Source organism: Podarcis pityusensis, assembly GCF_964106645.2.
Source record: "Podarcis pityusensis genome assembly, chromosome: 16".
Classification (NCBI taxonomy): Eukaryota; Metazoa; Chordata; class Lepidosauria; order Squamata; family Lacertidae; genus Podarcis; species Podarcis pityusensis.
Window position 1 is genome coordinate 38,673,118 of NC_138041.1, and position 25,880 is coordinate 38,698,997.

Below are 25,880 nucleotides of genomic sequence, written 5' to 3' on the forward strand. Positions count from 1 at the left end.
AGGAAAGGCAGTCAGCCGAGTTGTAGTGGTATGGGCTTGCAGGGGGTAAACAACCTGTTACTGTTTCTACATCAGGGTCCTGGTAGAGTCCCTGTCTCCAGTGTCCTAGAGCCATCCAGTCAGCATCAAAAGGGAGCTTTATAGCCACTGAGAAGAACATTTTTCTCCCTTTTTGCTGTTCGAAGCCAGAGTGAAAGAAGGTGAGTTAGCTGCTGAGGATCAGCTCATAGGGTCACCCTGGAGAAGGTGTGTTTGACAAATGCAGAGGAGTTGTCCTGTGTACTCCAAAGCTAAGGATTTAGGAACACTGAAAACACAGCATGCTTCAGTTGCAAAAGAATGGTGTGCAAGTTCTGTTACGTATGAACTTCAAGGAAAAAACAGTTTAAGTCTCTCTTGGAGAAGATATTAGAGCACTCCAAATAATTTGCTGGTGAATGTGCACAGAAAATAGTAGACCTAGTTGAAAGGTAGCACAATCCAAATTATTGTTATTGTTGCATAATCTTAGAAGGTTGTATAATCTTAGAAGGGGCATGGCTGTGACTGTCATGAAGGGACCATGCATTTTTTTAATTTGCCACTTTCACTACTAACAGTCAGGTACCATATAAGCCAGGGATGGAGAATCTTCTCTGATGCCAACACCCCACTTGCCCCATAAGCTTGGCCCATTGTCAGGAATGACCTGGAGGACCACAAATACACCACCACTAAAGTTCAGCTTGCTTCCAGGACTTGTTGAAACAAGTTGTCTCTTCCCTAGGACCTGTCCAGGGTCCTGAAGGGCCTTTTTCTGACTATTCTTGCTCCCCGATTCTGGTTGCTGGCCTTTTGGGTTGATACATAGCCTCTGCCTCTCAACCCCTGCTCTTACTATTTGCTCTAGATATCTGCCAGACCTTTGTCCATGCTCCAGTATAAACTCATACTCACCTAGACTTACTTTTTACCTCTTTGTCTTCCTGTCACCTGTGGTCTAATGGATGCCATTCATGTGAGTTGTAGGCATATTGGAAAATTTCAACAAAAACAGAAATCGCCCATGTTTACTTATTTGTCCCATGACCAGAATGGAAATCAATAAGTTGTTGCTTTCAGTCTGCAAATGATACATAATTGAGTATATCATTCCTCCCCCACTTTGTATTGAAATTAATGGGATGGAATAACATAATGACAAGCAAGATGAATAATGTAGTATTTGACCGCAGCAGAATGGAAACAGTGCTGATTGCAGTGAAGACAGGACAGAACTGAAGATGATGCCTTCTTATGTCCCTAGCTGGCCGTATTTCAAAGATCATATGCAGCTCTTTTTAAAATGACTTTTCTGTCTCCTGCTGAAGTCAACAGCGGGAGTATGGCTGAAATATTGGTATGTCCCTGCCAGTGGGTTTTATTACATGGTGATTGAGTTATAGCCTTGTGAGGCATGCAGAGCTATTTCACTCACCTCCTGAGCCATCCCCTTGGTCCTCTCCATCAGCTTCCAGCCTGAAATATCAGTATTACACAAGCGGAACTGTAGCAAAACCAAAACCAGTGTGTTTCGTATGCTGTCAGTGGGTTCCTGTTGCTGTCTTCTTGGGCTGTGTATGTTATAAAGGGGAGCCATAGTAGGGTGAAGGCATCCTCTTCTATTTGTCCCCGTGTCAGTTTCAGTCTATTGGTTAGCTTTTCTATGGTTGTTTCCCAAACAATTTGCTACCATTGGACCATGTTCACTCCTGACAGGTCTCTCGAGTGTCTGGCTATGAGGTTTCTGGCTGCTGAGAGTAGGTGGGATATAAGTTCTTTATAATGTGAGTGGTCATTAACAAAGAAAATCTTTAATAAAATTATTATGTGTGAGATATATATATATATATATATATATATATATATATATATCAGTGTGTCTAGGAACACAGCCTGTGCAGGCCCATTTTCTCAATTCATAATGCCAACAAGGTCCATTCTCCTGGCGTCAAGAGCTCACACTATTAATTATCTGCTAAGCTATCCATTCTTGATCTCATGCATGACTGTAATGAATGTAATGACATTGTACTTGGAGAACTGCAATTGATTTGTTCAAACTAATCAGGTGAAGGTTTAAATGTGGATTTGTAGAGTTGTGTGGCAAGCAAGAGGCCCTTGGATAATAGCTCTCACTCTATGACTTCAGGTATGAGAGGGGGGGAAGTCATTCTTGAGCCCTGGAAGATTTCCCTTAGCTGATGAAATTGTAGTTTGATGGAGGGATTGATTTTTAACCTCCTACTGGCTGTGATTGGAGAGAGAGAGAGAGAGAGGGAGGGAGGGAGGGAGGGGGGAGGGAGGTCTCTTGCAATCTTGAATCATGCAGGGGTTAGTTGTCATGAGGTTCATCTGCACAGCAAGTTAAATTATTTCTGATTTGGTTCACTGCTTAAAAGATAATTCGTCTCATCGTCTGCTTCTTAACAACATTTCAGTATTATAAGCTCAAAGTGTGCCCTTCTATAAGGATGTTTTCCAGGGATGGCACATAATTCCCTCCCTATTGAGACCTCATTTCTGTCATTTAATGGGCCAGGCAAAAGCATTTCTGTTTCCCAGGCATTTGGGGTTTCTTTAACTTAGATCAGTTTGCTTTTACGCCCTTTTTGAAAGGGCTGTTACCAAAGGTAAAAAAGTTAAAGGGCCCCTGGACGGTTAAGTCCAGTCAAAGGTGACTATGGGGTTGCAGTGCTCATCTCACTGTCAGGCTGAGGGAGCCGGCATTTGTCCACAGACAGCTTTCTTGGTCACGTGGCTGGCAGAACTAAACCGCTTCTGGCACACGGAGGACCGTGACGAGTGCCAGAGTGCACGGAAATGCCGTTTACCTTCCTACTGCAGTGGTACCTATTTATCTACTTGCACTGGCATGATTTTGAACTGCTAGGTTGGCAGGAGATGGGACAGAACAACAGGAGCTCACCCTGTCGCGGGGTTTCAAACCACCAACCTTCCGATCAGCAAGCCCAAGAGGCTCAGTGGTTTAGTGTGTACACTTTATTTTCAATTTCTACTTTTTAAATTTCATACTGTTCTGCTGGCTGCCCTGAGGATATACATTCAACATGGGTTCAACATGCAGCATACAAATTATTTAAGTAAGTCCTAAGAGCTCGCTTCTCAATCACAGCTCTGGCTTCACTCATTGGCTAAAACCGTTGACACACAGGAGCAGTCAGCTGGATCAAGTCACAGAAATTTCCCTTCATAGCTTCCTTTTTAGGAGGGCTTTTTTTTCCATGAAAGCTCAGAGTCTGGGGTCCCTGCCTGCAGGCACCAATGAAGCCTTTGTGGGTGCTACATTAAAACCCCTTGCTTAGGTCACCTGAAGCCTTAGAAAGCTGGCAGGGCTTGAGCGTCCAATGGCCCTGCCCTCTGGGAGAGCTCTTTAAAGGAATTTCGTGTTTCCTGCATGCTTGTAAAATAAACGAGGCTGCAGGGAATGGTCCTCAGACTCTGAGGGTGGTGGAAGAGCCACATCCCTCAGGCAGGGGCAGTGCAGAGCAGGATGTTGAGGGCTCCCCCTTGAGTGGGGCAAGTGGTGCATCCTGTGAATCAGAGTCCCCCTTTGGGCCTACACTGGGATCCTGAAGCAGAGGGTAAAGCAAGTCTCAAATATCTTGTTCATCTGGATAGCATCTCTGCTAAAAGCAGCTTGAAATAAATGGGTTTTCAAAATGAATTTTGATTGTTGTCTGTAACATTACAAACAGCGCGCACACACACACACACACACACAACACCCAGGGCAATTGGGGGGAAAGTTATAAGTTGAAGGATGTATATGTGCATAAATGTGCCCTTGAAATTGTTTTCTAAATCAGCTTACAGAGCCTGCCTTGCATATGAGAGGAGGAGCAAGACTAAGGGATGACTCACTCACATTTGCTTCTTGCTCTTATGTCAGGGAGCTCTGGGCAGTGTACAGATGTTTGTTTTTAAATTGTGAGGTACATTTCACAGAGAAAATAAACAGTGTGAGTGGCCTCAGCCCAACCAGCAAGCTTTGCAGCTGAGTGAGGAATTTGAACCCAAGTCTAGCATTCTATGCCCTAAACCACATTGATTCTTTTGGTGCAGAATATGAAGAAGCAAAAAAGTACATGGTGCTTTGTAGCAAATAGGAATGTGCAGAGAAGATGGTAAATTTGTGTTTTCTCTCAAAAACTAAGCTAAGCATCTTCTTCCAGTGCATATGCATGTGACTGGTGGAGAGTGGAAGTAAGGGAACTACCGTTAAATGTTTTTAGATGTCCTTGCTTTCTAAATGCTTTAGAGATGTTTTTGTTTTATTTTTAATTATATTGTTCTGCTACTTTGCCACCCTGGGCTCCTTTAAGAGAAAGAGCAGAACAGAAAATTTATTTATTTATTTATGAATCCCTTCCCATGAGGCCTCCTAAAACAATTTACAATGGCATAAAACCATATATAGAACAATTGCATATATAAAAACAATTTAAAACAACAACAGGTATATATAATCCATTCAAATACAGATACCAGGTGGGATAAAATCTCCATGTTGGAGGTTTGTTGAAAGAGGAATATCTTCAACAGGCAATGGACAATAGAGAAGGCAGTGCCAAAAGGCAGGTATTGCTTCTACACTAAAAGTCTGATTACTACATCACATGTAGCTGCCTTCAGATTTTGCTGAGTGATTTTATAGTACTGAACCTTTCAGAATTTTGTCTATATGCTAATGAAGGTTTGAGATTGAGATTGAAATTTGTAGCTGCCCTCCTGCTAGGATGGTGGATAGAGGATTCCCCCTTCTGCATATTTCAGTGATCAGTTGGGTATGTAGCATGTGAGACAATATATTATAATAACAATAGCAATAATAATACCGTGCAATCCCATTGCTGTGCATCTCCACAAGTTCCCATATATTATGATTATGAATTAAACTTATTAGTCACTTTTCTTTTTACCGAAGTAGCTCAAAGCAGCAATATTAGCAACCAGCATGGCTGTGGCTGACCCATGCAACACAGATTTGGTGTCTGTACCAGAGGTTTCACTGCTCCATAATGCCCACAGAAAGGAAAAGTCCTTAACTATCTCTCTTCTTTTTTAGCCTCAGTCCTTACAGTTATGATGAAGGCTGCCTTTCCAATAGCCAGGATCACATTCCACTCGCAGCACTTCCTCTGCTGGCCACATCGTCCCCACAGTACCAGGAGGCAGTTGCCACGGTGATCCTGAGAGCCAATCAGGTGTACAGCGAGTTCATCAAATCCCAGGAAGGCGCCTCATTCAGCGGCCAGGTTAGCATGCTGCCTTGGTTGGTGCCAGTGAACTGGAGAGCAAGCAGAAAGCTTTTCTGTATTTTGTTTTTTGGTGTGAAAGTTTATAAAACAAAATGTCCCAATTAACACAGGAGAATTAAATAGAAATAAAATTCTATATTAAGTCTATCACTTGATTAAATAATGAATTTTAATAGATTAATCAAGTTGAATACATCTGCATATTTTGGGGTGTAAGTAAAGCAGTAGCTCTAGAGAAAAGGAGGGAAATCATTTGTTTTTCCAACGTTAAATCAGCAGGCAATATCTCCAAAGAGGCACTTCGTCCTAAATCACGGGTGGGGAACCATTTTTAACCCCAGGGGTGCATTTTCTTCTGAGAGCCCAGGCCCCAAATGCCAGTGGCCAGAGGCAAAACTTGCCAGAGCAACCGAAGTTACTTTTATCTTTGTACAGCATGCTAGTTTGTACGCATGCTCAGCACCCCTCTCAGCCTCCACACGGACAGGCAAGAGTGTGTTCCAGGGCACATTTCAGACAGGCAAAAACACTCAGGGTAGGATGCAGGGCTGTGGGAGCGGTGAACTGGGGAGAGTTCTGACGGCCAGTGAGAGAGGGGCTGAAGAGCCACGTTTGGTTCCAAGGCTTCTGATCAATTGAAAAGAACGTTTATTATTATATAGGTTTCCACCGCCAGTCTTTTTACCTTTCCTTTACCACAGGTGACAGCTGTCTGTATGAGTGCTGGGGAGGAGTGAGCAAAATATATGGATCTGTGTGATTTGTGCTGCAGTGTTGTATAAATTGAATAAATTCTACACCAGCCTTCCCCAGACTGGTGCCCTCTGAGCTACAGCTGTGTACATGTTACCATTTACTCCAGCTACAATGTGTTCCCACCACTGGTGTTTAAAGCTAAGTACACAGAGTGTTAGCCACACTTCATATATATCCTGTATTTGACACTTTCCTCTTCAAACCAACTTGCATCCTTTGAAAAAGCAAGCCATGGTTAAGTTGAAGTGCATACAGTTCAGACAGCTGTTGCACATGTGCAGATGCCAGCTGCCTTGAATAGGAGAGTTGAAGGGAGTTGAAGGCGTGGGGAAACAAATGAGGTAATGTATGTTGGGTGATGACACCCCACCCTCTCCCTGGTGTGTACAGCAAGTGCAAATGAAATTTGAAGCTCACTGGTAGAGAGGGATGGATTTTTAAGCTGCTAACATATGCATAACCCAGAGGTCCCAACTGTCCCAGCTGGCAGGGAGATCACTGGGAAACTTCTAAATCCTGGAATTTGAACAATGAATTTTCCTTGAAAAAGAGCAATGAATGGGTTTTTGTTTTCCCTTGCCCAGGTGTGTTTGGTTGGGGACTGCGTAGGAGGGATCCTGGCCTTTGACGCTCTGTGCTACAGCAACCAGACCATGTCAGAGAGTCAGAACAGTAGCCGGCGTGGGAGCGTTGTAAGTGTGCAGGTAAAGGCATACACCCACCCACAGTGCTCCATTCTGGGGCGGCAAGGAAGTTCACTGTTCACCGCAGAAGAATACTGAACGTTTATTTATATGGTGCGTTTCAAGGGTGCTCTGCCTGTGCTGTCTCAATAATCCCATCAGCCTCCCTCCATTCCAGAAAAGAGGCAGAGACACTGCTTCATTTTTTCTTCTCCTTCAGCATCAGTCTGCCGGTCCAAGGGACACCTGACTGACACTGTGCTCTACACCTTCAGTGTGGACACAGTAAACCCTGTCAGTATTCTGTTGTACTTTACTACCTGTTTCACGCACAGGGCATGTTAAAAGTACAAAAACACTTCCACTGAGTGAAATGCTAGTCTGTGTCACCACCATCTCTGGCCTCAAGTACAGTCCTCTTCTGTTGCCTCACATAATTCAGTGCTCCCCTGTTCTCTCATTCATCTGAACATCTGACACCTTTCCATAAATCCCTTGACTTCCTATCCATTTCCAGATCCCACACAGGCTTGTCTTTATCTTCAAAGACTTCCATTGCTTTCTCCTTGCTCTAGCTTCTTGGGCTCTTGCCTCCTGACACACTTCTGCCTGTTACGTTCACACATCCACAGCGGCGGAGCTTCATGCTCCTGCACCAGGGCCTGATGCATGTCCTGGGGGGCGGAGCGCATGTCCGGGGGGGCGGGGTACGCCATCTGCAGGGGCGGGCGGGGAGAAGCCACGAGGGCACCCTGGGGGTCGCGCTGCCGGGGGCGGAGCGCTCCCCCCGCAGTCCTCGTCCTCCGCCAGTGCACATCCATAGCCTCCATCCTCAGCCATCTGAAGGACTTCAGCTCCATTAAACAGTGTCAGCGCTTTCTCTCTTGTTGCTCATGTATCTGGAACCACCTCCCAAATCCCTTCTGTGCTGCTGCCACCCCTCTTAAAGCCGCTCCTCCAAACACGCCTTTTCCATGAGGCCTTTGGCATAACCTCCACATCCTCAAGCTCCACTGCAGGGGTAGCCAAGGTAGTACTCTCCAAATGCTGTTGAACTACAGTTCCCAAAATCCCTGATGGGAGTTGGGAGCACAGCATCATCTGGAGGGTGCCTTGTTTGCTATCCCTGCCCCACTATAACTAAGGTTGCATACACACTGTATATTTGAAGCACTCATCCCTCCCCCAAAGAATCCTGGGAACTGTAGTTTGTTAAGGGCGCTAGGAATTATAGTTTTGTGAATTCTTTGGGGAAATTCATTGGCTTTAAATGTATGGTGTGTTCACAGTCTAAGACAAACCATGTGTAACTGAAATAATTGTACCATCTGATTCTTCCTTTGCCTCCCCTTCCTTCTTGTTCCTCTATTGTTTCCCCTGTGTTGAATTTTAGATTGATAGCTCCTTTGGGCACTGTGAAGTATCATGCCCACTCTCTTAATTACATCATCATCATCATCATAATTTACTACATTTCTTAGTTGCTTTATGCAAAAAAGAAAATCTCAACAAGGTAAAATATGAATGGACAGAATCAGTTAAAATCCAGAAAAAGCATAATGGTGTATAATACAAAATTCTTAAAATACTCATTGAACAAAACAATGAAAAGAACAGGTCCTACGCCACCTGACTAAAGGATGAACACTGTGGAGGAGGCCTAGTTAATCTCCCAGAGGCCTGGTCCCTAAAAACTGGTGGATGGTGGCACCAGGCGTGTTTCCCTGGGGAGAGCATTCCACAAACGGGGTTGGGGGGACACCACTGAAAAGTCACATTGTCATATGGCAACCTTCTGCCCATCCCTTGGGTGAAACACGTGGCGAAGGGCCCGTAATGAAGCCTGCAGGGTTTCTAAGGGGAGAGAAGGATTGAGATCTGTCATAGCACTAGAACTCCAGGACATCCAATGAAGCTGAACGTTGGAAAATGCAGGACAGATAAAGGACATTACTTCTTCATGCAGCACCTAGTTAAAACTATGGAACTCCCTGCCTCAGGAGACAGTGGTGACACCAACTTGAATGACTTTTACAAGAGTCAGCAGGCCCTTATGTTCTTACAGCGACAGTGTATTAATGATGTTGTTGATGATGATGATTACACTAAAGCTAATTACTTTGATGGTTGGGTCACTGGCCCGCAACAGTTTGAGCAGCTTGGGGGTCAAACACTGACATCCGGCAAGCCCAGCGACAGCCCACGGGGCATGTCTTTGGGCTGAGGGTCTTCTGTGCTTGCTTTCCGACGGAGTGTCAACGCGATTGCCCTTTGTCAGGGCTCTGACGCCTAGGCCTTGTGCCCTTCAAATTCCAGGACACTGACCTCTTGTCTCCTGGAATCATTGTGAACAACAGCTACTGCTCAGGGGGCTCCAGCCTGGAAGCCAGCCGCCACCTCAGCCGGAGCAACATTGACATCCCTCGCAGCAACGGGGAGGAGTCCAGGAAGCAGCTGCCGCGGAAGAGGAGCGACTCGTCGACTTACGAAGTGGACACCATCAAGCAGCACCAGGCCTTCCTCTCCAGGTAGGTTTGCCACGGGAGGGAAGAGCGGCTGATTGGCTGATGGGGATTGTTGCCAATAGACTGTGCTTTATAGTATTGTTATAATTTTCATTTTCAGATTAATGGATGCTTCTGTACATTCTTGTGCATATGTAAACCAGGTATAGAAGAACCTTTGGCCTTCCAGTCATTCCTGGACTTACACCTTCCATCAGCCCCAGCAAGCTTGATTCAGTGGTTCAGCAACATCTGGTGGGCCAAAGGTTCCCCACACCTGGCACGTAAATGACCACCAAGGGCCAAGCTGCATGTAACATAGGAGATCCGTGATGAGATAGGGACACAGGAAGCTACCTTTATGGTTCATTTAACCCAGGAGAGCTTGGCTTTCTGGGGGTCTGAGACTGAGAAGGATCTGAACTTTTTTGACAGGAGATGCAGGGGGTTGAACCTGGAACCTTTTATAGGTGAAGCATTCAGCTGTAGTCCCCTTCCCGTGATGACCCCTCCCCCCCAGCAAAAAACCCCAAACCATTTTGGAAGCAAGTGTTTAACTGTTTTTCTGATCTAAGTTGCTCTTCCCCAAAAGGGAGAAAAGGGAGAGAGGAAAAAAATACTGAGTGGTCTTGAGCAATTCCCTATCTATCAGCCTCAATCTCTAATCTGTGAAATGGGAGTAGCTATGATCTGCCTTACAAGGTTGCAGAAGAACAGCTCTCTGTAAAAGAAATTTAAATGACACCATGCTGAAAGTTCCAAGAATGATAAAGAGATTGTGAGATGCTGTGTCCCACGTATTTGCTAAGCCTTTTTTTAGAACACGTGAACCTTGGTGGGAGGAGAGGGGAACTCACCAAAAGCTTAACGTGCAAACAAGCCTCACCCACAAATGCTTTCAAGCATAGCTGCTGTGAAATTTGTGTTGTCTACTGTTCCCAGCCTGTGCCCATAAAACTCTTCTCTCCAACCATGAAGTCATATATTTTATTTATCCCACGTATTTTCTGCAGGGAAAAAGTACCTCTTGGTAATATTAAAAAGATTTAGTGGATTCTGCAGCTTCTGTTTGTATTGCTCTTGGCACTAAACAATATCACAGGCTTGTTGTCTTCACCAGTTCTCCAAACCTTGGAGGGAGTAGGGAATTACATCTCCTTTGCCTCCAGACCCTTTCATGGTTATTAACTCTGCGTGTTGCTCTGTAAATCATGCAGATGGGGCTTCTGGTTGTTTGGAATTTTACACTACACTGAACAGAGGCTGTGGCCCATGAAAAGGAGGAAATTCCCACCTGCCCTTAGGAGATTTGGGACCTATCCAGTAGGAGACCTGAAACAGTGGGCATTTTTAAAGTCAGATGTGCTCAGCCACTAAGGGCTTACTTGAGAAGCTGCTGGGAGGCAATAGTTCTTTCAGGCTTTTTTACCTTTAGGAAACCTGTTGTGTTGATCCCTTGAGCATCAGTGAAGAAAATTCCTGCATGTCGCAGGGGACTCTGGGGAAGGTAGTAGGTCAAATGCACTTTTCATGGAGTAGACTGGCTGGGCCTTCTCAATTGTCCCATGTGCAAAGGAGGAGCACTGTAGAATATCCCTGATTCTCTCCTGCATCTGTACATTGCAAGGGAAGATTGGTGGCAGTGGGCAAGTTGTCTTTCAACTCAGTAGCTTTGTGCATTGTCAGTAACCTGCTATCCCAGCACTCTGGGGTGCCCGACAGAACAGTTTGGAAGCCACTTTATTAAAGCACAAGTGTCCAGCAGCCTGCAGCAGAGTGGCAAAGGCAGCAGTGGTTTGTGGCATTCCTGGTGGATGGGAGACCCAGCTGAGACCCAGCTATGTCACAGAGGCAGAAGTGCTTGATCAAAAGTCCTGCTATAACTCAGTTAATGTGAAGGGGAGTGATTTGCTCTCCTGACCTTGGTAGGCTGTGGGCAGGATGCGTAGTGTGACATATAATCGATCATATGAGCTGTACAAGGCTTCATATCACACGTGCTATAAATCTGTGAGTTGATGCATATACATTTTGAGCTGGTCGATGAGACAGAGGCAGCATGCAAAGATGCAAGACTCCCTTCCTACCAATTGTGATCTTTCTATTTCTCTTTCCTCTCTTATTGTTTCTTTTCTTTTTCTTTTCTCCTTTATTAATCCCTTAACACTTGTGTCCCAACAACTTCTTTGAGGAAGAAATAGGTAAGCACCATTCACAGCTTTCCATAATGTAGAGAAATCTAGAACATTGGAGGACCACATGTGGGAAAAAGGGGGACTCTTGGGCTGTAATCCTCTGCATATTTACTTGGGAGCAAGCACCAATAAACACATTGGCATTGACTTTCAAGTAAGCATGCAGAGGAATATACAGTAGAATACATTTTTAAAAGATAAAGTTATTTTGGACCAACTGACTGCTTAGATGTTCTGCAAACTTTCAAACCTACTATGATTTTTTTTCCCCATCATGAATGTCAGAAGAAATGTAAACAGCTTTTCTCCGAAATGTCTAGACTCCGAAATGTCTAGGGTGGAGATAGTACAGTTCAAAGGGTTATAAATGAATGGAAAAGCTAGTTGGGCCACATAGTACATCATTTTTATGTCTCTTACATTCTGTGGGACCAATATGGCTGCAACACCTGGTGTTTATATGAACAAACAGTGATACTTCCCTTCGTGACATATGCAAAGAGGACTGAGGGTTTTTTTGTTTTTAAAGCAGCCTGGGTACCATGTTTCATTTTGCTTTGTTGTTTTGCTACTAGAAACAACTTCACATGATGTACAGCATCTTGCATAATGTTGGCACAAAATAATTCTTACATTGTGTTAAATGTTCTTCCACCAATTTAAGTGTCCGCAGTCCAGCACTGAATCTACAGTTGTCCAAACAAACATGTTTCCTTATGAGCATCATCCTGTGCGTTCTGAACTCTTAAGAACAGCATGCAACATTAACCACAGCATGATACGCATCCATGGTTGTCTGTCTTGTAGTTTTGCTTTCTTCGCTGTTGCTTACAGTCTGTTTTCACCTCTCTCCAGTTTACATTCTAGTGCTCTGAAAAGCTATGCGGGATCAAGGACATCAAGCAGTTCCACTGTGCTGGATGGAGGAAATCTTGGGAAATTTGAGTTTGAGATCACAGACTTCTTCCTGTTTGGATCTCCTTTGGGGCTGGTCCTCGCATTGCGAAAAACCGTCATTCCAACTCTTGACAGTAAGTTTTCGTGTTGGGTAAAAGGGTGTTTCAAAATGCTTGCAAAATATTTGTACATACTTGTAAAATAATTGTTAAAAGGTTTTGTGAGCAAAGACGCAAATATGGAAAACTCAAACTATAAAGCAGACAAATGTACGGTTTTTAGAGCGGTGAAGTTGTTTTGGAAGCACTGTAACTACTTCCGAATGTATCTTTTTCTCTCTGTGGCTGAGTTCTGAAGAATAATGAGCTGTGTAAATGTTCAGCAAACCTGCTTTGGCTAGTGTCCATGATGTCACCATGGCACCCACCTCAAACCCTTGAGCATCTCAACTCTTCAAAGTGCTTCCATTTTAAAAGGGTGATAAATGAGATATGGCACTTAAAAATTATTCTAAGGCAGGCAGTTTGCATAAATAATGAGGGGCGGTGGAGTAAGATTGATTACCAACCCTGAGTTTGCTTGGTGGAACATAGACTTCTTGTGCAAATTGCTAAGCCAGACTTACACAATAAGTGCAGAATCCACTGGGAATTCTCTTTCAGTGTTAGGTCCATCTTCATGGGAACATATGGCACTGCCTTATACTGACATTGACTGGCAGTGGCTTCCAGGGCTTCCAAGCCCTGCCTGGAGGTGCTGGAATTGAATCCAGGAGCTGCTGCATGCAAAGCAGATGCTCTCCCAGTGGGATACAACCCTTCCCCTCCGTAATAAGCAACTGTTTGATTTATTAAATGAAATGTTGTTATGCAGTTACTTCATTATGCTTTAGGACTATGCAATAAACAGTATGACCAGGGCTTAGTAAAAACTGTGCACATAAATATCAGCTGACTTAAATATTACTTACATGTTGTGATTTGACAAGCTGACCAATAATACTTTGTTTTTATTTACTTAGCAAAAAAAATTCTGTATTGCCAACATTAAAATATTGTGTCAGTAAGCAGCATCATAGTGTCTATGTCCAGGGAATACACAGGCATACCTCATTTCATTGCACCTCGCTTTACTGTGTTTCACAGATATTTCTCCTTACGAGGATGTGGGTGCAGTTGCAGGCAGCCTGGCTGCTTCCAGGGGAAGGAATCCCACGGCCCCTCTTCTGGCCATGGGAGTGGAGCTAGCTAGGGCTGAAGCTGGATTTTTCCCTTCCCTCCCTGGCAGCCAGGGGTGGGGGGCAGTCTGACTTAAAAGACTACAGTATAGTGTAATCATAACTTTTCTATGCACTGGGAAATAAAAAAAGTTGTGTGGTTCTCTTTATTGCAATATTCGCTTTATTGCGGTGATCTGGAACCGAACTCACAATATCTTTGAGGTATGCCTGTATAAACAGCCAATGTTGTCAATGTGATGAGATCAGCAGTAAGATGGTAGACTCCAGCTTTAATATCTTGTCTGTATCTTCCACCTCACCTTCCCCTCTCTATTGCTCAGTCTTCCAGTTGAGACCAGCCTGTCAGCAAGTCTATAACCTGTTCCACCCTGCAGACCCGTCGGCCTCACGCTTGGAACCTCTTCTGGAAAAGAAGTTCCACATTTTACCACCCTTTAATGTCCCACGCTACCAGAGGTTTCCTCTCGGGGATGGCAATTCAGCCCTCCTGGGTAAGTCAGCTTTTTGAATCCAAAAGCCAAAAGGCATCCATGACCACACTGAAGTGATAAGCCACTTCGGCATTCAGGTTGTGGAGGCACATGAGTGAAAATCTCTCCACGTGAGTCAGTGAGTCAGGAAGAAGGTTACGCTAAGACCTCCCTTCCCTCCAACATCTAGTTTTTCAAGTGGAGGGGATTTTAGTGTACAGTGGTACCTCGGGTTAAGTACTTCATTCGTTCCGGAGGTCCGTACTTAACCTGAAACTGTTCTTAACCTGAAGCACCACTTTTGCTAATGGGGCCTCCTACTGCTGCCGTGCCGCTGGAGCACAATTTCTGTTCTCATCCTGAAGCAAAGTTCTTAACCTGAAGCACTATTTCTGGGTTAGCGGAGTCTGTAACCTGAAGCGTATGTAACCCGAGGTATCACTGTATTGAAAAAGTATTTAATCATGGGCACCCTTGTCTGCTATTTGAAGTGGTATACCTCATGCACTGGTTTCTCACCTCTGTAAGAACTCAGCCTAAGATGGAACACACAGTTACGGAGACCAACAGGCATTTTGGTTGTAGGAACAGTGTTTGAGTTAGCATTAGAGCTGCTGGGTTGAGTATGCCTGGCTCTAGGCCACCTAACTGGATTCTGCAGACCCGCCTTCTTACCCCAGAAGTGTGTGATCTGGCTTTGTTGACTCAGTGCTAAGGGAGGGGCACTTTGCAAAGTTCAGAGCTCCTCCCGTCTCCCCACCATGAGCCCACAGGTATAGAGCAAAAGAATCCCAGCTGATGCAGGGTGTGTGTGTGTGTTTTCACTACAAGTTTAAGCCTCTCCCAAACCTATTTTGCTGACATGAGTCATGATAATTTCCCAACCAAGTAGCCTGAGAACTGTGGTTTTGAGATGGAGATAAGATAGAGCTGCTAGCACCCTCCCAAACTACAATTCCAATAGTTTTTTGGGGGGAAACATTTACATTTTCCAATGTGTTCTTTTGCTTGTTGGAGTCCTTCCAGATTGGGTTGTTTGGTTCTTTTGCGGCTGTATTCTGCACCAATAATTATTGATGCAATAACAGTGCTTTAATGGTGGACTGTATCTGACGGTCTTCACATTATTCCACGCATCTTAGCTGTTCTGTGATGCTTCCCCAACCTTACCACATTGCTGCCTGCTGGAGGAGCAGGACAAATAATAAACTGGAACATTTGTGGTATAAAAATCCCTAAGTCTCAGAGGTCTACCTTTTTCATCATGACCCAGTCCCACTGGAATCTCTTCAGATTTAGCAACAACCATATATATATATATTCTCTGTACTACTGAAATCTAGAAATGTGCCTTGTTGAGCAAGGAGAGTGGGTGATTCTGATGATACCTTGAACTTTACTTAGAAGTAAAGTGCATTGATGTCTATTGAATTTTTTCCAAGTGAGCATGCTTTAGTTCATAACCCATAAGACACCAAAATTGCATGCCACCATGTGCCCTAATTTTGTTCCACGTGGCAGAGGCAAGTACAGATGTGAGTAACCCTGACTTGAACATTCCTTGTGGTCTAAGTATATGTGATGTCAGCAGATCTATGTTACAGAATTCTGGTCGCAGCTGAACAGGTATATAAGAGTTTGAAGTCATTTCATGTGGAGGAGTGTGTGAAAGAGGTTGCTGAACCCTTTCCCCACACCACACTCCCACCCCCTTGAAACTACTCCCCACCCCTTGTTTGTCTCCCATTTAAACTCTGACTGGGGAAAAGCCTCACTAGGGGCTAATAATAGTAATAATAATTAATAATGATTTATTATTTTTATTTATATGCCACCCATCTGATTGGGTTGCCCCAGCCACTTTGGGCAGCTTCCAACAAATTATAAAGCCACAATAAAATATCAAACATTAAAAACTTCCCTGTACAGGACTGCCTTCAGATGTCTTCTAAAAGTCAGATAGTTGTTTATTTCCTTGACATCTGATTGGGGGGGGGGCGTTCCACAGGGCAGGCATGACTATCAAGAATGTCCTCTGCTTAGTTCCCTGTAACCTCACTTCTCGTATTGAGGGAACTACCAGAAGGCCCTTGAAGCTGGATCCCAGTGTCTGGGCCAAACAACGGTGGTGGAGACGCTTCATCAGGTACAGAGCCTTAGCCAACTAAGACTTTTAAAGGTCATCATCAACACTATGAATCGTGCTTGGAAACATACTGGGAGCCAATGTAGATCCTTTAGGACAGGTGTTATATGGTACCGGTGACTGCTCTCAGTCACCAGTCTGGCAGCCCCATTCTGGATTAGTTGTAGTTTCCAAATCACCTTCAAAGGTATCCCCACACAGAGTGCATTGCAGTAGTCCATGTGAGAGATAACCGGAACGTCTACCACTCTGGCAAGACAGTACACAGGCAGATACCTCAGCCTGCATACCAGATGGAGCTGTTAGACAGCTGCCCTGGACACAAAATTAACCTGCCCCTCCATGGACAGCTGTGAATACAAAATGACCCCCAGCCTGTGCGCCTGGTCTTTGGGGGCACAGTTACCCCATTCAGGTCCAGGGAGTCCCCCCACCTGCCCACCCACTGTCCCCTAGAAACAATACTTCTGTTGGGGTTCAGCCTCAATCCATTGATCACCATCCACCCCCCAGACACCTCCAGACACCCACACAGGAAGTTTACTGCCTTCAGTGGTTCCAATTTAAATGAAAGTTAGAGCTGGGTATCATCCACATGTTGGTGAACACCCAGCCCAACCCCCCAATGATCTCTTCCAGTAGTTTCATATGTTGAAAAGCATGGGGGAGAGGACAGAGTCCTGAGGCACCCCACAAGTGAGCACCCAGAGGACCAAACACTCATCCCTCACCACTAGTTTCTAGACATGCCCCAGGAGGAAGGAGTGGAACCACTGCATAACAGTGCCCCTAACTCCCAGCCCTCTTAGACAGTCCAGGAGGATACTGTAGTCGATAGTATCAGAAGCTGCTGAGAGATGCAGCAGACCTAGCAAACAGCTTTCACCTCTGTCCCTACCTGGCCTGCAAGAGATCATTGAACAGCACAACCAAGGCAGTTTCAGTCCTATGGTGGGACCTGAAACCCGATTGGAAGAGGTCCAAATAGTCTGCATCCTCCAGATGTGCCTGGAGTTGTTCCATGACCACCCACTCAATCACCTTGCCCAGGAATGGAATATTTGAGACTTGGTGATAATTGGCCATGGTGGCCAGTTCCAAAGATGTTTTTTTAAGAGGCGGTTCAATAACCACCTCTTTAAGGGGTTCCAGGAAGACTCACCCACACTCTACCACTCCACAGAGCCCATTGCCCAGCCCTTTCTGGCTCGCTTTTGTGGGCCAGGATGGGCAAGGGTCAATAAGACTCATTCAAGCAGCCTGGCCAGGTTGAAATTGATCCCATGAACGTGACTAGACAGAGTGCTGGCACCCTCCCACCCCAGCCCTGCCCCACTGTGAAGTCTGCCTCCTTCCAAATTTGAGCAATTTTATCTGCAAATGACTTTGCTTTGTCTGCTTATTCATACTTCCTCTTGTCTTGCTCTTTTCCCCAGGGAAAACTGCTCTTTAGTGCTCAATTGAAGCAAACAGCAATCAGGTTTTCCATGGGCTGCCATTTATTCCAGTTTAGAGCTAAAGAGCAGGTTTCCCTGGGAATGGAGCAGGACAAGGGGGAAACCGCTCGGACCCATGCCTAGAAAAGTGGATCAAGCAGAAAACAGCTTGGAAGTGTGCTTTCTAGGCACAGGACAAGCAGAAATGTGAGCATGCCCTGGGTGAAGTAGGTGTGAAAAGGTGCTGAAATCTCTTATTTCTGGCAGGGAGAAGTGGTTCAGCACCCCTTCCTGATTCTCTGCTGTAAGCCACTAGCACCCCACCCTCTTAACACCTGTTCAGACCTGACCACCATCACATCTACCTTAGAGCCCTTGGTTTTCTTTCCTGTGTCTGAATTCCTTTAGGCAAGGTCCTGAGCTGTTGTTGACATGAATTGTGAGGTCTCTTGTTACACTTTCTGTGGTTTGTTGTTGTTTTTTTGCCCCTATTTGTTTTCTTCCTCATCTGCTTCTAGTTGAAACAGTCCAGAGCAACCCTGTCCTCCTCGTAGAAAGCAGCCCACTGGTTGCTCTCCAGAACCACGACAGCTTCATGGAAACCAGTATCCCTGTTCCCATCCTGAATTGGCAAGATATTTCCAGTAAAAATTCTGGATTTGCTGAGTGTGTGTAACGTGCCCTTCTCCCTCCCCATACTGTCTTGTGACATATATTCTTGGGATTGTGGGTGATGCTTGATAAACAGCTGGTTCCCTGCCCCCAAGGATCATGAAAGCTTTCCCTACTGCCTTAGTGGCCAGGTTGATTCCCCCAGGACAAAATTGGCAGAGGCAGGGACGGTATTCTTTTCAGAGGACCAATTACCTGTACAGAATGTTGGAGTTACACAGAATTTTTCAGATATAGTGCACACAGCAGAAATGGGAAACAAGCAAATACAAAAACAGGTAGCAATTTTATGTTTAAAATTGGGAGTAATATTCCCTGCCCCTTTTTAATTTTTTATTTTGGACACTGGTACCTGAAGAAGAACTCTGTGTTGCTCAAAAGTTCACCTCCAGCACCTTTAGCATTAGTGCATAGGCACTACATCATCTGTTTGGTATACCTCCCTTTCTGATAAGTGACAAGCAAGCAAAGCAACCCTCTTTCCTCCCCTTGGCCACGCATGCCTGATTCTGCAGGGTGGAGGTACACACTGTGCGCAAGGTGATGCCCGCTGAGCCGAGAAGAACCAATTCACACCTCCACCTCTGCTTGGGGAGTTTTAAAATATCCTTTGCTTGCATTCAGCCTAGCTCACGCAGACAAGCTCGTCCAAGGTGCTCAACACAAATGTATAGGCTTGCAGTTTTTCATGCTGCCGCTCAGTCCACTTTGGAGGGGTTTGCGTGTGGTTAGGTGCAAAGTTGCAGATTGATGTTCACAGTGAGGAGACATTTTCTATCTGGGCAGGAGGAACCAAGTGACCCACTGCAAGAGGCAAGGGAGGTCGTGTGATGCTACAACAGCAAAAAAGGAGAAGGTGAAAATCCCAGTGACTCAGCATTTAGCTGACTCATTATCCAGCCTGCAGTGCTAGCGGAAGGAAGAGATTCCTCTCTGCACTCCTAGTTCATTCCCACTGCTAGGTCTAGGAACTGAGAATTCGTGACTTTGCGTTAAATGTTTCTGATTAGGGTGGCCATCTGCCCTACTTTACACAGGACAGTTCTCTATTTGAAGGGCTTGCCTGCCCAATCCAGCTCAAAGATAAAGAGCCCTAAGAAGGGAGAGCAGCAGAGGGAACCTTGAAGTTCCCCATCAAAAAAATAGCAGCACTGTCTTCTCTACTAGGATGCAGTGGTACTTTAGTCACTATTTCTGAATTTGCATCTGTATATATAAATTAGCATATACAAATTTTATCCATTGGATTCCAAGTGTTCCCCCTGCTGTTTAGGATATGAAGTGCATGCTTTGTGTTCCGTAGAAGTTTAAACTCCCTGAAGGGCTCTCTGGTGGTGGTCATCCAGCATCCCTTTTATAGCACAGGAAGGGGCTGGCAATATCCACTTCCCCCACACCTCTCCTGTGCTATTAAAATCCCTGTAAAATTGCACTGCTTGCTTATGCGATATGTATCTACTCTAGGGGGCCGAGGTGTGGAGTTCCTCTGCCAAGCAATGCGTGCAAAAATGAATATAGCTAGGATAAAATAGGAACAAAATGTGCATATATTTGTGAAAATAGCATACAAAATGCATTGTTTTAGGAGAAATTGCCTTGCAAAAATGCATATATCAGAAGAAATTCATACTAAAATGCAGACTAATTTGCATGAAGACTTTTTAAAAATCAGAAACCACTGTGGAAATGTGGGGAACTCAACTTAAAAGTGGAAAATAAGAAAGAAAGATTGAAATTGGCAGATTTGTCCCTCCCTAGGCAGCTCCTGCTCCTGTGGAAGTCTAAAAGCAGAAGGAAGTTCCCTGCATCCTCACTGGAGCTCCCTTTGTAGGAACTTCTTTCATGTCCTGAAATATGCTCAGTTTCCAAATATGCTCAGCATTAAGTTTAGACACCAATCATGTACAGGATTCAACGTTTATGTGGGAAAGCTTTCAAGACCTTGGTGCCTCTAATGGCTTCTGCTTCCAAAATCGAGTTTCCTTTTGTTGCTGATTTTCTGCCTGGCTGCATTTCTTTTCAAATTTTGCATCAAAGGGGTGTTTGCAAGATCGCGGTTGACTTGTGAAAATAATTGGAGTGGATCGTTCCTCCTTCATACTTATTTTCAAAACTGTGCAAATCACAGCTTTTAGGAAGCAAGGTAAAGACCTCCAACTAAGACCTGATGCTTACAGAGGATGCATGGTGGTCGTTGACCAATAACATCTAATAATTTATCATCTGATGGGATTTTAAATTAGTACCATTTTATCTGCTGTTTCTACTGACTGCTTTTGTTTTTATAGAGTTTATATGGTTTTAAAATCTTTATTGACTTCCAAAACAGCACGGAACTCATCTGTTTGTGTACTGAAGGGCAGTATATCAATTTAGAAATAAACACTGAAAGATTATGCATGCTGTGATGTCATTGCAAATTTCAGTGCCTGTTAAAAACATTCCTGTTTAGACAAGCCTACCCAGATGCTTAGAAAGTTGAGGTAATCTTAATCTGTTTTAGTATTTTAATTTTTGTATGTTTTAAAGTAAGGTTGTAAACTTTTCTTGATTTTGCTATTTTATCTTTTGTAAACAACTTTGAGGGGTGTGGTGGTTTTTTTTGTTGCCAAGGGGTGTATAAATTTTAGGAAAATAAAAAAATAAAAACATCCTTCCCACTTCTAAAAGCCACAGGTGGTTATAGGCCAAAAGTGTGGTTACCAAGGAAGGTTTTTGCCTGCCGCCTAAATATATATAATAATGGCAGCTGGCCAAGAGGGAGCCACTGCAGAATATGCCCAAGACTGAGAATGTGTGAGATGGAGATGGAGAATGCAGCAGTCTGGTTCTTCTCTTAAGCTAAGACTCAGGAACATAGGAAGCTGCTGTATACTAGGTCAGACCATTGGTCCTCCAGCTCAGATTTTTCCACATTGACTGGAAGCAGTTTGCCAGGATTTCAGGCAGGGATCATTCCCAGGCCTACCTGGAGATACTAGGGATTGAACTGGGACCCTCTGCAGCCAAAACAGATTATTCTACCCCTGAACTACACAGTCCTCCCCCTGCAAGACAGTCTCCCATGCCCTTTTCACCCTAGCTCTACGAACACTGTTTGTATTTAAGAGCATAAGGCAAAGCTGCTGAATGCCCATCTATTCCAGCATCCTGTTCTCACAGTGGCCAACCAGATGCTTGTGGGAAGCCTGCAAACCGAACAGCAGCATTCTGCCCACCTGTGGTTACCAGCAGCTGGTATTGGCTCTATCAGATTCACACAGTGCCATCTAGTGGTAGGAGGGGGAACAATTTCTTATGGGTTTGGATTTTTATGTCTACATCTTCCCTCTATGGATTTGTGGGCCAGGTCATATACCATTAGCTGCAAGAGTTTGGTTTCTTTGCCATTGTGTTTTTGAATTACACAACCTTTCTTACCTGTGTTAACTTACTAACTTGGGGTCAGAAGTTTTGATGTACCAGAGTGGACCGTCCTGGAAAAGAGATGCAGGAATGAGGAAGATCGCCCAGTACTGGGGACAGAGGGCTGGAGAATCATGACATAAAAAGCCGGACTGTCAGGAGCCATGCTATTTCTCTGGAGCTATAAAATGGATTCCATGCCCTCACCTCAGACACCTGTGATGTCTCTACACAAATGTGCAAAGTGTGGGGAACAAGCAAGAAGAACTTAATTTCTTAATACAGGATGACAAATATGACCTAATAGGCATTACTGAAAACTGGTGGGATGTGACTTGTGACTGGAATATAGAAATTGAGAGGTAAAACCTGCTCAAAAGAAAGGAGTAGCAGCAGTCCTTTTTTTCTGGGGGGACGCATACCCCTAAACATTTTGTGAATCTTTGTACTTTTGTCCTTTTACTGTATTTATTTTCCCTGATTTGAACTATAAAATGGTGTTTTCTTGAGTCAAAATGAGAGTACCTGAAATATACTCAGAGTCGCAAAGTGATTTCATGCTCTTTATTCAGCTCATAGTGGTGAGGAGGAATGAATAAATGTCCCCTCACAGTATCTGCTTTATATACATTATTTACACAATGGGCTGCACATGATTGGCTAATTCTGGAATTCTACTGTAAGCCAATCAGGTTGTGGATTCACTTCTATCTGGAGCAGGATTGGGTGGTTCCTGCCAACCAATCATACTGCTGCATTGTTCTAGGACCAATCAGACTGCTGCATTCTGAATCCTATTGTTCTAGGACCAATCAGACTGCTGCCTTTTGGATCCTATTGTTCTAGGACCAATCAGACTGCTACAGTTTGGATCCTATTCAACTCAGTACATAACACCCCTCCCCTCTAAGTTCCAGTCCTGCCCGGGAGGTCGCATTCATAGTCCTCAAGGTATGCCGGCGGCCTACGTGTGCGTTGTGGCCTGGGGTGTTCCCTGGTCCGGGCTCCGGGTTCTGGCTCGTGTTCCAAGGATGCTGGCTGTGATGCGGCTGTTTGGTCTGGTGCAACCGGCTCGCTCAGTCGTGGTTCTGGTTCCGGTGTCCTTTCGGCCTCACGGGTCCTCTCTGTATTTACTGATTCTGCCTCTCCTGCTGGCCCCTCCTGCTCTATGGGCCTCACTGCCCCGCTGTTCCCTTGGGACTCCTCTGACCTGTCCTCCTCCTGGTTTTCTCCCGGGAATCGTCGCCGTATCTGGTCGCAGTGGCGGCGCCAGCATTGCCCCCCATCCGTTAGCACCTCGTACGACACGGGGCCAGTGACCCTGGTGATTGTGGCGGGTACCCATGCTGGGCCTGCCCCAAAATTCTTTGCGTACACTGGGTCCTGGGCCTCGAAGGTCCGGGGGTTCCTGCCTTCCCCCACCACTACCTCATCCTGAGCTCTATCGGGGTGAAGGCGGTCCAATCTGATTGCAAGGCGCCGACCCATTAGTAGTTCAGCGGGGCTCCGGCCAGTCGTTGAGCTGGGGGTGCTGTGCTGTGCTAGAAGGAATGTGGCAAGGCGGTACTCCCAGTCCCCTTGCGTCATGCGGCGAAGGGTGTCCTTGGTGGTCCGCACCATGCGTTCTGCTTGGCCATTGGTGGCAGGGTGGAACGGCGCCGAACGGATGTGGCGGATGGCGTTCTGCGCTGTGAAGGTTTGGAATTCTCCTGACGTAAATGCAGTCCCGTTGTCTGAGACGAGAGTGTCAGGGAGCCCGTGGGTTGCAAACAGCCTGCGTAGTACCCGGATGGCTGCGGACGTGGAAGTGGACGGTACCAGTGCGACTTCCAGCCATTTGGTGTAGGAGTCCACCACTATGAAGAATGTTTTCCCCTGAAAGGGGCCAGCGAAATCCACATGCAGGCGTGACCATGGTGCTCGGGCGGACTCCCAGGACTGGACTGGGGCCCTTGGGGGATCTGGGCGGGATTCTTGGCAGGCCTGGCAGTGTTTGACCCAGGCCTCTATCTCTCCATCGATCCCCGGCCACCACACATAACTCCTGGCAAGGGCCTTCATTCTTACTACCCCTGGATGTGTCTCGTGTAGGGCTGTGAGGACCCTTTTGCAGAGGGGCTGGGGAACAACGACTCTGCTTCCCCATAACAGGCACCCCTTGTGGGCCGACAGTTCATGTTTGCGGGTTGTGTAGCCGGCGAATTCTGGCCCGGGGCTGCTGCTGGGCCATCCCCTCCACACCCAGTCCAGGACCCGGGAGATGACCCTATCTTTCTTGGAATGGTGTGCAACTTCTTGTGCCTGAATGGGGCGGTCGGGAAGCAGCTCCAGGCTCATAACCTCTTGTGCAGGTGCTGGGTCAGGGCCTGTTTCCGGTAGTGGTAGCCTGCTGAGGGCGTCCGCATGGCCCATCGCCTTCCCAGGTCGGTGAATCAGTGCATACTGGTAGCTGGCAAGGAAAATTGACCACCTGAGGACGCGAGGAGACAGCACTTGGGGGGTCTGCTTTTCGGGGGCAAACAAGCCAAGCAACGGCTTGTGGTCAGTCACCACGGTGAAGGGCCGCCCGTACAAGAAATCATGGAATTTTTTTACTCCCTTTACGATTGCCAGACCCTCCTTGTCGATTTGCGAGTAGTTCCGCTCGGTTGTGTTGAGTGTCTGGGAAAAGTACGCCACCGGTACCTCTCTTCCATCCGGGAGTTGGTGCCCCAGGACAGCTCCAATGCCATAGGGTGAGGCGTCGCATGCTAGCACCACCGGCAGCCTCTCGTCGAAGTGTGCCAAGACCGAGTTTGAGACAAGCAAGTCCTTGACTGCCTGGAATGCGGCCTCCTGGCGCTGGCCCCACACCCAAGGGGCCCGCTTGTCCAGGAGTCTGTGTAGGGGCTCCGCTACCGCCGCCTTGTGGGGAAGGAAGGAATGGTAAAAGTTCAATAGTCCCAAGAAGGCCTGAAGTTCAGTCTTGCTCTTGGGCGCTGGGGCATCACAAATGGCCCGTACCTTGTCCCCAGTCGGGTGGACCCCTTCTGCGTCCACCATAAATCCCAGAAAGTCCACCTGAGGCACTCCTAGTAGACATTTTTCCCGCTTCACCTTGAGACCCGCCGTCTGGAAACGGTGCAGAACGGTGCGGAGGCGGTCCTCAAACTCCTCTGGTGTGGGGCCGGCAATCAACACATCATCGAAGAAGGGGGTGACGCCAGGAATCCCTTTAAGGAGAGAGTCCATTATATTCTGGAATATGCCTGGTGCCACGCTGACACCGAATTGCAGCCGCTTTACCCTGAACGCTCCTCTGTGCGTCACAATCGTCTGTGCCTCTGCTGTGGCCTCATCTACTGGCAGCTGTTGATATGCTTGGGCCAAGTCCAGCTTGCCAAAAATTTTCGACCCAGCCAGGGTGGCAAGGACATGGCTGACCACTGGCACTGGGTATGCGTGGGCCGTGAGGGCCTTGTTTATGGTACATTTGTAGTCTGCGCAGATGCGGACCGAACCATTAGGCTTGACGGGTGTGACGATTGGGGTTTCCCAGGGAGCATTAGGCACCGGCTCCAGCACTCCTTGCTCTACGAGTCGGTCCAATTCCTCGTCTATACGGGGTTTCAAGGCGAACGGGACCCGGCGGGCCTTGAGCCTGACCGGTCGTACTGCGGGGTCAAGCTGTAGCGCAATGGGGGGGCCCGTATACTGTCCCAATTTCCCATCGAAAACCCCTGGAAATTCCTTGCATATGGCGTCCACGTCCACTTGTAAGCTCGTGTGGTTCACCCCGGTGACAGCTAGCCCCAGTGGTCCAAACCATGCCAATCCCAGTAAGCTAATGTAGGGGCCCTTGACCACAAGCAAGTCCAGTTGCCGCGTCCGCCCTCGGTATTGCACCCTGAAGGTCCCCACCCCCATTGTGGGGACCTTACGTTTCTGGAAGTCCCGGAGGGTGAATGGGGCCGGCCTGAGTTTGGGACCCCCAGTGGGACACAGTTTCCTTAAGGTCCTTGCCGAGATTATGGATAGAGTTGAACCCGTGTCAAGCTCCATGCGGCATGGGGCCCCCTCTATCTGTACCTCTACATAAATTTTCTCTACGTTGGGGTGGGGCAACTGGTATACCTGGAAGTCCGTGAGCTCCGTCGAGTTGCCTTGGTGCGTTGGGCCCCGGGACCTGGGGCTCTT

The 25,880-nt window shown here is 46.3% G+C and overlaps 1 protein-coding gene across 10 annotated transcripts in view; it reads left to right on the top strand.

Moving 5' to 3' along the window:
- The window catches only part of PITPNM2 (phosphatidylinositol transfer protein membrane associated 2), a 212,604-nt gene that overhangs the window by 159,765 nt on the left and 26,959 nt on the right, over window positions 1-25,880 (top strand). For 6 of the 10 annotated variants that reach the window (XM_080985034.1, XM_080985042.1, XM_080985036.1 and 3 more), the window contains 6 exons: window positions 5,108-5,297; window positions 6,641-6,760; window positions 9,056-9,267; window positions 12,294-12,469; window positions 13,896-14,066; window positions 18,146-18,295. In XM_080985034.1, the coding sequence (XP_080841160.1) occupies window positions 5,108-5,297; window positions 6,641-6,760; window positions 9,056-9,267; window positions 12,294-12,469; window positions 13,896-14,066; window positions 18,146-18,295 (1,019 nt within the window). The remainder of the gene's footprint in view (window positions 1-5,107; window positions 5,298-6,640; window positions 6,761-9,055; window positions 9,268-12,293; window positions 12,470-13,895; window positions 14,067-18,145; window positions 18,296-25,880) is intronic. The other 4 variants (XM_080985041.1, XM_080985043.1, XM_080985035.1 and 1 more) reach the window with 2 other exon arrangements.